Source organism: Cygnus olor, chromosome 1 (assembly GCF_009769625.2).
Source record: "Cygnus olor isolate bCygOlo1 chromosome 1, bCygOlo1.pri.v2, whole genome shotgun sequence".
Taxonomy (NCBI): Eukaryota; Metazoa; Chordata; class Aves; order Anseriformes; family Anatidae; genus Cygnus; species Cygnus olor.
Genome location: NC_049169.1, coordinates 151,226,916 through 151,241,140, shown reverse-complemented (window position 1 = coordinate 151,241,140; position 14,225 = coordinate 151,226,916). Strand labels below are relative to the sequence as shown.

General features: G+C 39.2%; 2 protein-coding genes across 4 annotated transcripts in view; one reads left to right on the top strand and one right to left on the bottom strand.

Moving 5' to 3' along the window:
• Window positions 1–2,971, top strand: part of TPP2 (tripeptidyl peptidase 2) — a 48,848-nt gene extending 45,877 nt beyond the window's left edge. For all 3 annotated transcript variants that reach the window (XM_040537816.1, XM_040537799.1, XM_040537806.1), the window contains 2 exons: window positions 1,318–1,437; window positions 2,043–2,971. In XM_040537816.1, coding sequence (XP_040393750.1) covers window positions 1,318–1,437; window positions 2,043–2,132 — 210 coding nt within the window. In that variant the 3' untranslated portion in view covers window positions 2,133–2,971. The remainder of the gene's footprint in view (window positions 1–1,317; window positions 1,438–2,042) is intronic.
• Window positions 2,972–3,118: 147 nt separating this feature from the next.
• On the bottom strand, window positions 3,119–10,996 carry METTL21C (methyltransferase like 21C). Its single transcript, XM_040537830.1, has 5 exons — window positions 10,172–10,996; window positions 6,611–6,771; window positions 5,645–5,787; window positions 4,010–4,127; window positions 3,119–3,735 (listed from the first exon to the last, which is right to left on the bottom strand). The coding sequence occupies exons 2-5, from the start codon at window positions 6,759–6,761 to the stop codon at window positions 3,341–3,343; spliced, it is 807 nt and encodes a 268-aa protein (XP_040393764.1). The 5' UTR covers window positions 6,762–6,771; window positions 10,172–10,996; the 3' UTR covers window positions 3,119–3,340.
• Between the last annotated feature and the right edge of the window lie 3,229 nt (window positions 10,997–14,225).

The window sequence follows — 14,225 nt, the reverse complement described above, 5'->3', positions numbered from 1 at the left end:
GTCTTTTAAGCATAGATCCTGCAAAGAATTTTGTGTGCAATTAACATTCAGTATATGCGTGTTCAGGTAGCTGAAATTAGGAAGGGTCTTCAGTCCTTACAGGATAGGGATGTCAGATTCCTTAACATTTATATTTCTGGAAAGTATGTACATTTTTGTATTGTAATACAAAGTATTTTCTAACATCCTTGAAGTGTTTCTGTTAGCTTCTCAATTCTATGTTTTAAGTATACCTTGTTGGGAAAATGTGACTTTTATTGGAGGAGTCAGAGAGGAAAGGGATAACTATTGTACTAAGCGAGAGCAAATGAATAGTAAACTTTAGTACCAGATTTCATAAAAACTTTGCTAACCACACTAATACCATATTCTCCAATCTCGGTGCTGTCACTATTTGAGGGAAAAAAATAATAAAACCTACTTAGTATGAGCCTTCCAAAGGAAGTGTATGAAGCTGTGCTTAATTTGGCACTAATTCTTAGTGTTGTAACTGGTGAAGTGGTATGAACTATCTGGCAACACCCTGAACACCCTGTTTGAGTGTTCAGAACCTAGTTTATTTTACATTAACTCTGAAGTAGACGCATACGTTTGTACATGCCGGTTATACCATTGACAGGTATTGTAAACTCTCTCTTTGGAGTTTGTATCATCAAGGGGAAGCTTTGTTATAATCTGTTCTTAATACAGGATCAGTATTGAGGAGTTGACCAAAATCTGAGGCTTGTCTTCATGCTTACCTGTCTTCATTGCTTGTTTATAACTATGTGCATACCTGTGTGTGTGTATGTATATATATGTGTATTTATATATACACACATATATACTCATACATATATACATATATATATATATATCATTCAGTATATATGTTCATACTTGTTTCTGCAGTAAGTTCATTTCCTGGGAATCGAAACTCTCAATTGGGTCTTTGTTTCTGTGGGTCAGAGATACACCTGACTGGTTCTTGGCTATTTTTTTTTAATTATTTTATACCGTACAGTTGCCTCTAGCAAATGGAAGTCCAAAGAAGCTAGAAATGTGGTGAATAAAAAATTTGAATAATGAAATCTGTATTGCATAAGATATTCTGAAGTTGGACGTGTTCAGGAAGTCAGAAGTAGTCTCTAGAAAATTTTTGTTTATAACTACTACTGTGAATCATCTGTTTTCCTGCAAAGAAAAATGCAAACTATTTTGTGCATATGTTTTACTTTAAGTCACTTCTGCTGCCTGAGCAAAATCTGCTATTTTTTGCTAAGCCTTGTAGGATTCAAATATTAAAATATCTAAATTGTGTTTGTTTTCACATTGTAGGTTTTAACTTTTGCCTATAAGCATGCATTGGTAAACAAAATGTATGGCAGAGGTCTCAAGTTTGCAACAAAACTTGCAGAAGAAAAGCCAACGAAAGACAACTTGAAGAACTGCATTCAGGTAAGGTTTATCTAGTAAACTAATGGGCAATGTTACTACTGAGTAAGTGTTTAAAAGTAAGAGAGGTATAATCCCTTTTATCTTTTACATTGTAGAACTCGCCAAACTTTAACACTTTAGCTTCATTCAGGTTTTTGTGGTTTGGCCCATTTTTTTTTTCCTTCTAGAATATCTCATTTGTAACTATCACTTTTAGCAGATTTACCTTCTGGAACTTAGTGTAGGACAAAAAAAAAAAAAGTTAGCAAAAAAAAGTATGTATATTTAAATCATATTATGTTGATTTTTAACCACTGCTATTGTTAGTGGTATTAATCGCAAATAATGCTAGTAGAATATAGGTGAGGAAGTAATAGGAATTACAATAACTCCTACAAAATTTTGTCCTACAAAATATTTGTGCATTAAGTTGAAAGACTGTAAATCGTGTGGAATGGTTTTCTTTTTCCCCCCTTCAGGGTTAAGTAATTCAAAGATCTCCAGGTCTCCGGTCTTACCTTTCTAATTGTAGACTTCTTAAGTAAGATGTTCATGTGAATGCAGTGTTCGTTGGAAGGGTTTAAATAAATCCATCTCACTTTCTTTTAACGTTTGTTTCTCTTCAGCTAATGAAGTTACTTGGATGGACTCATTGTGCAACTTTCACTGAAAACTGGCTTCCTGTCATGTATCCACCTGATTATTGTGTATTCTAGAAAAGTGACAATTGTAAACCGAAAGCGATTCTATACGGGCAGGATATGAAAAGATAAGTTTGACTTTCTATTGGAACGCATGTTTTCATTGCTGAATGCTGATTATTAAATTGTGTGTATTTATCAGTAAAGGCACCTGGGTACAGCTTAATACCTGTTAACCTAACTCCAGTCATCAGGGAGTTTCCTTACTGTGCATCCCATTGCTGGCAATGGATGTGCCAGAACTGCCAACACGAAGGATTTGGAATTTGGAATTAGGCTGAAAAAGCTTACTGCATGCACATTAGATTCTTAACTGTTAATTTTAACTGCAAACCTGTAAAAGCTCTGTATTTTTTACAGTAAAATGAATTTTAACGTTTGATCTTAATTTCATTTCCAATTGTATGAAGGCCTTAAAGCTACTTCAAGAGTAGCTAAAAACTTATTTATTAGACTAAAGTAATGGGACATCATTACCTGTATTGTTTGCAAGAGTTTACATTTGTGGGTTTTTTGTTTGTTTGTTTTTTAAGAAAAATTCAACCTCTCAAACTGTTACAACATGTAACAGAATTGCTGATTCATAGGTGCTCTTGTAAATTTTCATTTTGGAGTGATGTCAGGCAAACTCAAAAATCCACGTGAAGCTGAGTATCAGGACAGGCTGATACGTGTATAAAAGTGCCAGACAGTTAAATCTTAATCAGGTATTGTAAAGCTATACATATATGTTTAATAATGTTAAAAGTGTAAGACAACAGAATAAATGTGCAAGACTGAAGATCAAAAAACACCATGTGCACTCTGATACTTTAAAAGATTATTTTATAATTAATAAAAACAAATAATGAAGCTAAAAGTTGTATTGGTTTCTCCAAGGGTACATAAATGAAACTTGCTGAAACAGAAATTCACCATACAAACTGCAGAAGTTCAGTGCAGCTGAGAAGATCAATGCATTCTGCTAATGCCTTTCTACTAACTTATTACTACTAACATTGTTCTTTCAGTGGAGTGAAATTGGTCTGTTTGAACAAAATCGTGTGTGTGAACCTAAGACAAATGACTGTATCATTGTCTTGCCCATTTTTTTGTAACTCATAATGCAAAACTCAGATACAACTACAACTTTACAGACATAAATGCACAGAGGGTGCACCGTAATACTATATCACATTCCAAACTGCAAGGTGCTGACAAATCAAAATCAGTAATTGTTTTTTTCAATTCTCTCTTACTGTGGCTTTAAGCAGCTTGACATTTGATTCTGGAAATTCTGCTAGGATGGTTGTATCAAATATACTGCTAAGTTTTTCCAAAAATTCATAGTCTGTACTGAATCTGAATTTATTTGCCCATAGTAATACTGTCCCTGGCTGACAAAAATACACCATTGTTGCTAGCAGGGGATCCAGAGCTGTATGGTGGTATACAACATCACTTGCCAGTAGGAAATCATAATGGTAGGTTGATGAAGGAAAGTCTTCATTGAGGCCTTCTCCCCATACCAGTTTTCTCACTTCAGGTTTGTGGATATTCATATTTTGTGTATTACTTGAAATATTAAATGAGAGATTTTCAAGAACTTCAGGCAAATCAGTTGCTGTGACATAAGCTCCTAAAGAAAATGTTAATTTGTTTTAATTCATAGGTATATAGTTGAACATATTTATGTATAACTTTTATCGGTATAACCTCCCCCAGCCTTCCCCTCAGCAATAACTAGGGTAGTTACTTTATTAACAAAACTGTATTTGACAATAACTTTCATTTTTTAAAAAAGCAGTGTCAAACAGTCTTAATTTCAACTGTTGCTTCATTGCTTTAAACTGACAGGAGCAGATCTAGGTTATCTTTTGTAAGAAATCCAAAGGAAATAGGAATTTACTAACCTAAGATGCAGGCGACAATGGAAACTAAGCCTGTTCCAGCGCCAATTTCCAAAACTTGCTTGTCTTTGAGGTTGAATCGTTCTTGATTTGATTCCAGATATTGAGATAAAGCCAGTGCCTAAAATATCAGTATCACGTATCAGTTAAGCTGCACAACATTTAATTTGATTTTTTATGCTGTTTTTTATACAGTGGAAAACACCAAAGGCTGTAACATAAAGATAATATGGAAAGAAACATTGTGTCCTGTTCTTTATATGAATCCAATCCAGTTCCTTTTTAGTTTCAGGTTTTGTGAGGTACAAATTTGCTACACACATCTATACACTTTGTGATTCTTCTCACAGCTCAAGACAGGTAGTGTTCAGGTGTGAACTGTACACAGAACAGCAAATGAGGTTTAACAATATGCACAAAGTCATGTTATGGTTTATAATAATGTTATACTTTATTGTCATAAAATAGATTTGGGCTTCAGCAGAGATTTTTGGAACTCTTTTTTTGCAAAGGATTTTTTTTAATTATCCACTCAACACCTGTCTTGATGATACTGTAAATTTCAAAGACAGTTTACTGCTGCATAGGAGAACAAGTATTGCTTATCAGGTGTTCATAAAAAAAAAAAACAGCCGATTTATTTGCTATTCATAATTAATATAAACAGATGCCAAAGAAATTAACTTGCCCTTTTGCTTCTCTTCTTTGGAGTGATGTTACTGTTTGAACTACTGTGCTTTTCATAATACAACACTGACTACCTGCTCTGGGAATGCTGACAACTAATGAATCACCAGGCCACTTTGTGCCACTCTTGGTTTTCTTGGAAAGTTTTACCATCTGCATTCTGACACCTGATTAATTTGAGATCTGATGCTCTGACATAACCAAAATAAGCTACTGTTTCACTTATCCATACGTTTCTTTTTTTATTTTGAAATTCTCAGCCATTTTTTGTGAGCTTTTTCAATAAATGTGGATCTGGAAAATTCTGAAATCCTAATTTTCATGTCTCCATCAGTTGACCATCTGTTCCCATTAAAGACACATTTCTGAGTCTGCATAAAATTCTGTTTTTCAGAGCAGGGAGAGCAAAGACTGGAGCACACCTCTTTGCAAGTATGGTTTTCCATACTGCAAAGGAGTTATTCCAGACTGTTCTGTAAAAGAAATATACGTGTTTTAAACTCCTTTATGTAATCTCTCACAACAAACTCTCACATTTTTCTTCTTTATTTTCCTTCTAGTAATGGTGATTGTTTGCATCCCAGCAGTGACTGGAAACATGGAAGAAGCTTGAACACTTCTATCCATCTGTTTCCAAACACTTTTTTTTAATATCTGCATCCGGTTAACAAATAGAAAGATGTGTGTGTTGGTGGTTTTTTTTCTCCTTTCCACTTAAAGGTGCACATTTTAAACAGAATTTACCATTTGTTCATTTACATGTCACAGTTGTTTTAGTCCAAACGGTATTAAATTAGCCATAAGGCAAAGCTTTCTGTTGAAGACACAGCTTGGTTCTGCACAAGGAAGCTTCTGCTGTCAGCTAAAGAAACTTCATTAAGATTTGTATGCCGTTGTCATGACTGACTTTTCTGTCATGTCAATCTTCTGGATGCTGTGTTGAATACTTACCCCGGGCCATACCACTGCTCCAAAGTGTTCTATGGATTCCTGGATGACGATCTGGTGGCCTGCGTAAGTATAGTGCTCTTTGTCAAAGTAGTGGGAAACTCTGGGAACCCAGTTCTGCAGTATTTTAAGAATTACTGGTGAATCTGTGAGAGAGAGAGAAGATGAAATTTGTATTTTATATGCATGTGTTTACATGCAGCAGATACAAACACCAAATTTTTGCATTTTTTGTCTTTTTATACTCATATCCTTAATTAACTTGATAGGCCTGCTAGAAGAAGAGGATGACCAATAGAGATCTAGGATGCTAAGCTTCTTTTTACAAAAAGTAAAACGTCTCCACTTTAGGTTTTACATCTTACATTGAAGAAATTGCAGCATTTTTTAGTGGCTATCATTTTTTAACCATATGTCCACAAAAGGAGGGTTGCGCGATACGCTTTTTAAGTATGTGTTGAAATACATGATATACTGTTCAGTAAATGTCAGTACTACAGTTATGTTAGCATGTCTCATCAGAGCAGGTAGCCGATTAGCAGGATATGCTTGGTGATACAAAATTAACTTTGGCTGCAAAAAAGCATGCTTTGGCTTGCATGGATTTTAATTGATGGCAGCCTGGAATCCATGGTAGGTGTTCAAGCAGTTTAGCCGGAGTTGAAATTTTGTAATACCACAGCTTCAATAGTGCCAGCCCAATTAATGCACGTTATGATCATCTCTCTGATGGTAATTGAGAAATAATCCTCAGATATCTAAATAAAATCCAGAGACCTTTTAAAATATATTTATTAATTATGAGATAGAGTACTTTTTTCTAGATTTAATGTGATAATGGGGGGGAAGTAGAAAAATAGACTTCAAAATGAAAAGTGATGGTAACATTTACTATTTCAAGACTAAGGAAAATGAAACTATGCGATACTAGCATGCCATAGCAGTAGCAGTATTTAAAGTGGATTAAACCTGAGTTGGATTCTGCTGTTGATGATGCACATGTGGAGCTGCAAGTGCAGTTTTCAGAGTCATACTGCTCTTCACAGGCTTCTTCCTCAGTTTGGCAGTCCATTACTCTTTGTATTTTGTTGGGGAACCGTGGCTGCTGTGCAGAGATCATGGCACAAGAGCTGAAATAGAGAGGGGAGGGAAAAGCTTGAGGGCACTCCGTATAATATAGGAGGGAGAAAAAAGTGAGAAGTTTGGGTGGGTTTTTTTGTTTATTTTGTTTTTATGGCACGATGAGGGGGCGGGACACCATGATGAGAGGTGGCATCCCCACTCAGGAGGAAATTGCTATAAGCACTTTCTGGTAATGCAGTCAGAGTTCTCATTTTATCATACAAACAACAACAATTTATCATAATGTCACTAAATTGATACCGCTAATCGGTCTGAACAGTGAGCTCCTTGCACATTGAGCTCCCTGGTGTTCATACAGGTTGAAGCAACAGCTGAAAAAGTTGAACTGTCTTTCAGTGTCTAAGACTTTTTATCTAAGACTTTTTATCAGTGTCATTTACCATGCCTCAGGACTTGGCGTTCCTGTGATAAAACTGGTTAATTTGCCTTGGTTTTGCTTTTGTTACCTTCACCTCTCTGCCTTCTCCTGCAGAACAGATAATTGAATTGCCCCGAGATGCAGTGAACTGCACAGTGCATAGATTGCAGTCAGGAAATAATTGCAGTGAGAAGATTGGAACAGTGAGCTGCTTTGGAGAACAGCACGTGTGTCATGTGGCTCTGCATCTCTAGTGCACGTGGGCAGCACCCAGCATCGTAAGGAGCTGTTTGATACCATCTAGTGACTGGGAACCGGGGTGGATCTAAATCTGCCTGGGGAGAAACAAAACTGCCGATGAAACTTTTTGCTTAATGTGAGTTTTAATCACTGTTATATACACACATACATAAATGAAACTGGATCTTGATTTCCTCTGGCCAGAGGCTGTTCAAATTCACCCTTCCCATGTATCATGATGGTTGGAGCGTGCTGAGTTTTATCCATGACTGGCCTTTTCCCGTTCTCGAGAAGGCATGATTGCATGATCTCTCCACCACATGTCCTGCCCTGCAGACAGGGTTGTGTGATTTGGGTTGCATCACACCACAGGGGGCTCCTCTGGATATCTTGTACAGAAGGGGGAGAGGTTTGGCAGGGTCCCGGAGGCTCAGCAGTGCCTTCAGGTAGTTTTTTAAGTGGCCGAGTGACTGCTGACTTGTGTGGGTGCTTTATTTGCACACATGATACTGACACCATTGCAGTTTTACTGATACCTGATATATTCCTTATTGCTACTCTGTTTATTTGCAAGGACAGGATTTATGTTCTGACTCCTGTAGCAATGCATTTGCTCAAAAGTTGTGGCAGTGATTCTGTACTGTTAAAAAACAGAATGCTTTAAAGCACTTTGATTTTTACCGATATATGTGTTTTTTTGTGGTTTTTTGTTGTTTGTTTGTTTGTTTCCCTCAGAGGGCTTCCATCTAGCTAGCAACAAGTTCTGGCTGCATATCTTTTGTATATAATTTAAGATATGTTGGAGGTAGACAGGTAGGAGACTGAAGATAATGCTGCAGCTACAGCGTTCCCTGGCATTTGAGTGCGTGCATCAATGTGTTTGTTTTTTTTTCCTCCACTTTTGATAATGTGCCTCCTTAGAAAACAGCAATGGTTTCTATGCAGCCTCACTTTTCAAAAGTATACTGCCTGTTCTCAGTAATGCCTTTTTTCATATCTGGAGCTAGAATAAAATCTGATCATGTTTTAATGTTACAGGAAATTTCTGGGAAAATATATTAATGCTTACGTAATTGGCAAGGTGTGAAATGAAAATAGAAGAATCTGTAATAACTGGTGACTGCTGTGGCCAGGAGAAAAACTAACCCGAAGACAGTCTTCTGAACATATCGTACTAACACTGTGGTGAGCCTGGAATGGTCCTTAAGTCCATAAGGAGCCTGAGCTCCTAGAGGACAGTTCTGGGGGAAAAGGGTTTATTTGCTCTGCATTTATACATCACTTATCACAATGGGCTTTGGTTTATGGCTGGACTTCTAGATGTTATAGCATTTATATCTTTTCATAGGTGTAACTTTTGCAAATAGAAAGTTATTATTTTATACAGCCTGCTGCCATAACTATTAATGATACATTTCGTGAACTGAAGTAAAAATTTGTTGTTTTCTTTTTAGCTACAAACTATGTGTAGTCTGGACTCAAGTATATTACCGTCTCGGGCTCAGTGATGAACAGCTTTGTGTTATTATTTTAAATGACAAACTACCTGAAGACAAGTCAGTGTTGAGTAAGCTCATTGCACGTAGGTGATGTCTGCATTATTACACGCCCTGTGTGTAAGATGGTCAAGTTTCTGCTGTGTGACTAGAACTGACACTTCTTACTATTCTGACAATTTTCTGATCAATATTTCATTGAAAATGGTACATCTTACCAAAAAAAAAATGTAATAATAATATGCCAAGCAGAATCTATTCCCTTAGAAACTGTTGGCACGCTCTGATTGTTCACAGCTAATTTCCTTGCAAAGTGATTCTGAAGGGAAATCATCTAAGCTTTGTAGTTTCCAAAGTATTTAAACTAGTATTGACTTCATTAATGGACTTTAACTGTCACGAACAAAATGGCTTACAAAATCACATTTGATTTCTTCAGAACGTGAGGAAGAGAACAATTGACAAAGTTATGTCTATTTATAAATGTTAAATTAACAAGATAATAAAATACTAAAGGGTGAATTGAACAATGAATATAAACCTTACAGTTATAGCTTACCCCCTATAAGAATAAACTTTCTGCCTCTTAACCTTCATTTGCTTGGAAAGATCTTTTTAAATCTGACTACATGGAGGGGAAAAAAAAAAAAGGAAGAAAAGGTAGGTTAGTGAGCAATACGGTGTCACTTCAGCTGTGAACGCAGCTTGGCTGAAACATTTATTTCTTTCACGAAGTTATACAGCATTGTCTGTTTTAGTCTGAATTATTTGGCAAAAGCCACTTCCATCTGCTCCAATGGGCAATGCAGTTGCACTGTGTTCTTTGTGAGTTAAGGCACAGCATGCTGTGTGCAAACATCAGTGTTTCCTTGGGTTCATGCAATATCCTTATGTTCTCATGCACTGAATAATATATATATGTATATATACACACATGTATAACATATATATAGTCTCACACATATATATAACATATATATAGTCTCACACATATATATAACATATATATATAGTGTGTGTGCATATATAAAAATGCTAGGAAATAAATATCAGCGCTAGGAACATCACTATAAACCTATACCATACGTGAGCCCACAAGGTAAATGCATCAAAATACTGAAAAGCAGCAGCGAATGTCAGTCCTGATGAAATTGCAGGAGCGGGGTGTGCCCTAGTGCGTTGGCTGGCCTGGCTCTCTGCAATCGAGGAATACAGCGAGCCCTGTTCCCCGTGTTAGTCAGCAGAAAAAAAAACACGCTGCAGACAGGGTTAGCGGGCCAGCAGCACGGTTACCTGCTGCGACGGAGGGCGCCGAAGGTTCCTGCAGGAGGATGCCCGTTCCAGAGGTTTTTATAGGGGCACGCACCTGGAAGGGATTGCCCTGTGCCGGCGGGGGAATGGCGGGCTATTTACAGCAACATTACCAGGCACTTACTGCCTCACGCTAAACTCTTTTCCAGCTGCAGCATGAAACGCAAACGCTCCTGGGCTTTGCGCTCCGAAGCTTTCCAGCCTCAGGAACGAAACCTCAGCCTCCTCCGACCTCTTGCTCTGTTTTTCCAGTCTGCTCTTCGTGTTGGCCGTTACGATCCGCAGTCCTGACCCAAGTGAGCTGCTGAACGTGGGCAAAGTAGCGCAGTAGTAGCAGTGGCTGTTTGGCTGTAGCCCAAGCGCGGAGAAAAGTTCACGGGGCCGTGAGGCTGCTCCTGCCAGGGGCTCTGTGTTCCCGTGTGGTCTGCGTAAGCCAAACATGTATTCCTTTATATGCTTCAAGAATAGGAGGGTTATGTGCATTTACCACTCCACTGTGCCTCTGCCCTCCCCTCTTCTTGGAATAGGTTTATTAGGAAGAAATTAAATTGGAGTAGAAAAGTTTGAGGGGAGCTGTGGAACTTGCGAGGCTGGAAGACAGACCCTGGGTGAATGACTGAGGGTGGACAGTAGGAATGAGAGAGGCAGGTGGCAAAGCAGATTAAGCTCAGTATGCAAGGATTTGCATCTTTGGGTGAAGAGCTGGTAAATTTGGGTAACGTTCTTCTCGTGAGTGACCCAGAATGAGCCTTTCCCCCCATGGGGCTGTGCATTTCCCACCTCAGCCACGGGATGTCTCCAGCAGTCGCACCAACTGTGTGAAACACTTCGATGCTCGCTCCAATGCTCCCTGGTTCTTTTTCTCCAAAATCTAGTATTTTTTTTTTTTGATCCCTGAGACCGAGCATTAACTCTATTAGACTGTAACTCTGTAAGGTACTGAGTCTATTTAACTTTTGTGTCTCTTCATTGAGCATCTCACGCAGCCCCCTGACTTTACAAGCCGTGGAAACAAGTGGTCCTGAGCTAGGAACTGGAAGGAAATTGGAAGGAAAAAGGCAGGTATGTCGCTGTCAGTGACCAACACCCCTTCTGTGGTGCTACAAGTACAACATAATGCATAGAGACAGGCTCGAACTCGGTGTCATTGAGAAAAGAGATCTTAGTGGCACTGGAGACTGCTATATAAAAATACCCTTCCGAAGTGTATCAGTAATCAAAAAGATAAAGGGACTGCTGGGTTTCTATAAGGAGGGGGAAAAAAAAAAAAAAACATTTTTATGCCCCTGTAGGAATTCAGGGTCTCCCTCACTTTGAGGATTTGCTGGAGGGCCTTGGAGGCCAGCTGAATGACTGAAGAACAAGGGGCCCCCAGCTCTAGAGCAGATTCTCCTCACCTTTATTGCTGTAGGCATCTGCTGAGCTTCTCTGGATGTGGACAGCATGTTTGCATTCTCCAAATCGCAGGGGCTTCTTAGCTGCTGTCAGCAGCTAGCTAAATGTCTGAGGCGTGGTGCTGACAGGGCCGGTGCTGTTTGCTGAAGGGCAGCTGATTGGAAGGTGGCATTGGTTCCAGGTTAGCATCTCCGGTGGGCTGCTGCTCCCACCCCTGTGGCTGTGGGATGAAGCCCCGGCCCGAAGTCACCAGCACCCAGAGGTAGTGGTGGCCTTCCTGACCCACAGCAGCCGGCAGTGCAGAGCAGTGCAGGAGGGGGGGTCCTCAAATCAAACACAGCATTTCCATTATTTTTAAAGAAAAGACATCTTCTAAGCTTAGCACAGGCCGCATTTTACTCACCTAGCTGAGGTGGGCAGCTTCCTCCATGGAGAGGGGTGGATGTGGCATCTCCAGAGGCTCTTGATGTTTTGAGCACAGCAGAGGTCTGAAGAATGTGATTTCAGATGTTTGCCTGAATGCTTCACCTGGGTATAAACTGTTATAAGTCCCACCACCTTTTGCCTCACGTGATGTACAGCACTCAGGAATAAACTGCTTTGGGAACTTGCTCCTCTGTGGATCGGCTAGTTTTTCCCATGGTAGTTGTCATAAATAATCATATGGTCTGCATACTACATAATAAAAGTGCTGATTTTATTGGGAGGACAGAACTCTTTGCAAATGTAAAGCAGAATCCACAGAAAAAAAATGTATATAAAGCATCTTTGTGGATTGTTTGTTTGTTTGCTTTATGACATGACTAAACACAGGCTTATGGATCTATGACCCAGGGAAAATACCTGCTCATATTTATAGCTTTAAAAATCTCCCTTATTGTCTGTGTGGATATGAAATATGTAATGCTGTCCAAAACAACAGGACAGGAAGTTGTTGTCTTTTCTTTTTCTTTATCTGATTTAATGCTACACACTAATTTCATCAGGGTTAATCTTATTTGCACATAAAATGCAATGAGAGGCTTCAAGCAGCAAGCTAGGCCGAGCATTGCGAGATGATTACTTAAAATTGTGCTCCCACTCAGGGGATCATTGTGCTGTGGTACCAGAAGTACCAAAGTTTGATTTTCCTCTAATTTCCTTGTCCTGGAGGTTTTCATCCAGCTTCTGTAAGTCTCTCCTGTCGTGGCACAGGCCTTTTAAGTGAACTACTACAGGTTGTGCAGGTACAGCGCATTGCACTGGGGGGTTGGTTAGTGAGGGCTGGTGTAAAATCAGCCACATGCTTCTGCTCCTCTCAGCAGAGTTACTTTTCAACTTTTCAAAACCCAGAGCTGTTTGCCTTCGGGGAATCATTTCGGTTTGCTTCTCCTCATTGACCTCAGTCATCCCCCTGCCCCTCAGTGTCTGTGTGGCTCTGCTCTCACCAGGGCAGGGTCCGCCATGGTGACCCTCTTCCTCGTTGCTTTTTGGCCCCACCTGTCAGAAGATCCCTTCTCCCTGGGAATGGAGTTGTTGAAGCTGAACTGTCAGTTCAGGTCTGAACTCCCTCAAAGCGTGGGAAGAATTTCAGCCCTTCACCAAGGAGCTCTTAGCACTGCTGTGGGGTTTTCTCTTACCTCCCTGGCCCCCTCTGCTATCTCTCAGCTGGTTGCTCAGAAAAGGACTCGGTGCCATCTGCTATTTTTTTCCTTATGGCAAGGAATGAGATCCTGAACTAATTCCATGGAGCTTTTTATAGAGCAAGGATTGTGATGGTCTTAATTTACTGAACGGGAAGTTTTACAGCAGGGCTGCCTTTACACAATCTGTTTGGGGCTGGTTACTATATACACAGGGGAGAAACCGACTTAATGTTGTAACATTAAAATTAAATTAATTGGGGGTTAAATTCGGCAAGTCCTTGTTCTTCAGGTAAATCTGCTGAAGTCAGGGAGAGTTTAGTTGTGGTAAGAGATGACTGAATGGCTGAGTAACAGGACCCAGCTGAAGAGTCTCCTTGCTTCCCTTCCACTTGTGAAAAGTGTGGTGTTTCCCTAGAAGAAAGACAAAAATGGATTTAAAGTAGTTTCAGGAGAACAACTAATGAGTAGCTTAAGCAAAATTTCAATTAAGCAATTAGTTTTGCAGCAGGAGTTAAGTATTTAGAAATTACATTCTCTGCAGACCATTAGTAGGAGTAATTCGACCTTATTAAAAAGAATCAGAAGAGTCCCTGTTGACTTGGCAGCCACCTGAATGCAATGTTTTTTAATAAACCTAGTTAGGATGAGCTCAACTGTACAAATTCAAAGGTCAATAGAAAGTCTGTTTCATTAACTATTGTGCATGCAAGTCAAAAATCAAATGCAAGTCAAAGCAGGGCTGTACCCGAGTTAGTCCTCCAACCTAATGATGATACTGAAACTGAAGTGAAAATGTCAGAATGTGACCATAAAGTAAATTTCTGTCAGTGAAGTCAGTGGGATTTTTGCCTTGAACTGTGACAAATCAGAAGACTTCATTTCCTCAGGCATAGCCATAAGATGGCTATTGCGTATTTGGTATTATGTTTTGTTTTTTCAGTTATATAATGAATTTTGGTACAAAAGGGGTAGCTTGAAGCCTTCAGATTCACTTGGACTTGATCAACATCTGTGCG